General features: G+C 39.5%; 1 protein-coding gene across 1 annotated transcript; it reads left to right on the top strand.

The window, feature by feature from the left end:
• On the top strand, window positions 26-1152 carry LOC104704143 (pectin acetylesterase 6-like). The gene is made up of 4 exons (XM_010420274.2): window positions 26-407; window positions 622-704; window positions 822-951; window positions 1064-1152. Exons 1-4 carry the CDS (start codon window positions 206-208, stop codon window positions 1150-1152), a joined length of 504 nt encoding a protein of 167 aa, XP_010418576.1. The 5' UTR covers window positions 26-205.

The raw sequence follows: 1597 nt of genomic DNA, 5'->3' as shown, positions 1-1597 counted from the left end.
TTTTTTTTTTTTTTTTTTTTTTTTTTTTCTTCTTCTTCATTTTCAAATTCAAATTATTTTTGTCTTCTATGTACTACTGATTAAAGAGTAAACACATTACTATCGAAATCGATCTCTTAACCAAAATTTTCGCGCTCGGTTCGTCCTTCGCTTCGCTGTATCTCCCGGAGCTCCGGGACCTGGCTCCTTGCGCCGTTGGCGGGATATGAGGAGTCTACTTTTGATTTCGGTGGCCGTGTGCTGGCTATGTTCAATCGCGGCGGTGGTTCGGAGCGGATCTAGCGATGGATTCCAGAAACCTAGAGATACTGAGACTGTGATATCGTTGCTGGAGAATAAATTGATGGCTTCTTCGGTTCCTATGGTGCCTCTCACCTTGATTCAGGGAGCTGACTCCAAAGGAGCTGGTACAGTACTCTCTCTTTCGTTCTTCAGCTCTTCTATTGGATTTGAGGATATGCTTGTTGTGGAGATGTTTCCACTATGACATTGACCTTTGTTTTCCAATTTCCACAATTCGGTCTCGATTTTGGCTTTCTTAGTTGGGATTTGAAATTTAATGGGAGTTTGATTTAAATTTTGATGATGATTAGTGTTTTGTTCAACTCTAATTTGGTGCAGTGTGTTTAGATGGGACGCTACCTGGTTATCATTTAGATCGTGGTTTTGGATCAGGTGCTAACAGTTGGCTTATCCAACTTGAGGTTTGTGCATTTTTTTACAGCTTGATTTGTGAATTTCTGCTATTGAGGATTGACTTGGAAGTAATTAGAAGCTAGATTTCAGTTTTTTTTTTTTTTTTAACTCAATGAGTGGTTTAGGGTGGAGGATGGTGTAATAATCATAGGAGCTGTGTGTATCGCAAAACAAGTCGGCGTGGTTCCTCTAAATTCATGGAAAAAGCTTTGGCCTTCACTGGAATTTTGAGCAATAAACCTGAAGAGAATCCTGGTTTGTCACCATGACTTTGATTTGTGCAACTGTATAATATGGCTCGCAGGATTTGTGCAACTGTATAATCCTGGTTTGTCACCATGACTTTGATTCTGTTTGTGGCTTGCAGACTTCTTTAATTGGAACAGGATCAAGTTGCGATACTGCGATGGTGCCTCTTTCTCTGGNGAGTTTGATTTAAATTTTGATGATGATTAGTGTTTTGTTCAACTCTAATTTGGTGCAGTGTGTTTAGATGGGACGCTACCTGGTTATCATTTAGATCGTGGTTTTGGATCAGGTGCTAACAGTTGGCTTATCCAACTTGAGGTTTGTGCATTTTTTTACAGCTTGATTTGTGAATTTCTGCTATTGAGGATTGACTTGGAAGTAATTAGAAGCTAGATTTCAGTTTTTTTTTTTTTTTTAACTCAATGAGTGGTTTAGGGTGGAGGATGGTGTAATAATCATAGGAGCTGTGTGTATCGCAAAACAAGTCGGCGTGGTTCCTCTAAATTCATGGAAAAAGCTTTGGCCTTCACTGGAATTTTGAGCAATAAACCTGAAGAGAATCCTGGTTTGTCACCATGACTTTGATTTGTGCAACTGTATAATATGGCTCGCAGGATTTGTGCAACTGTATAATCCTGGTTTGTCACCATGA

The sequence above is a fragment of the Camelina sativa genome, chromosome 7, assembly GCF_000633955.1.
Source record: "Camelina sativa cultivar DH55 chromosome 7, Cs, whole genome shotgun sequence".
In the NCBI taxonomy this organism is placed as follows: Eukaryota; Viridiplantae; Streptophyta; class Magnoliopsida; order Brassicales; family Brassicaceae; genus Camelina; species Camelina sativa.
Note: the sequence above shows the minus strand (reverse complement) of the source record. Positions and strands in the feature narration are given on the sequence as shown.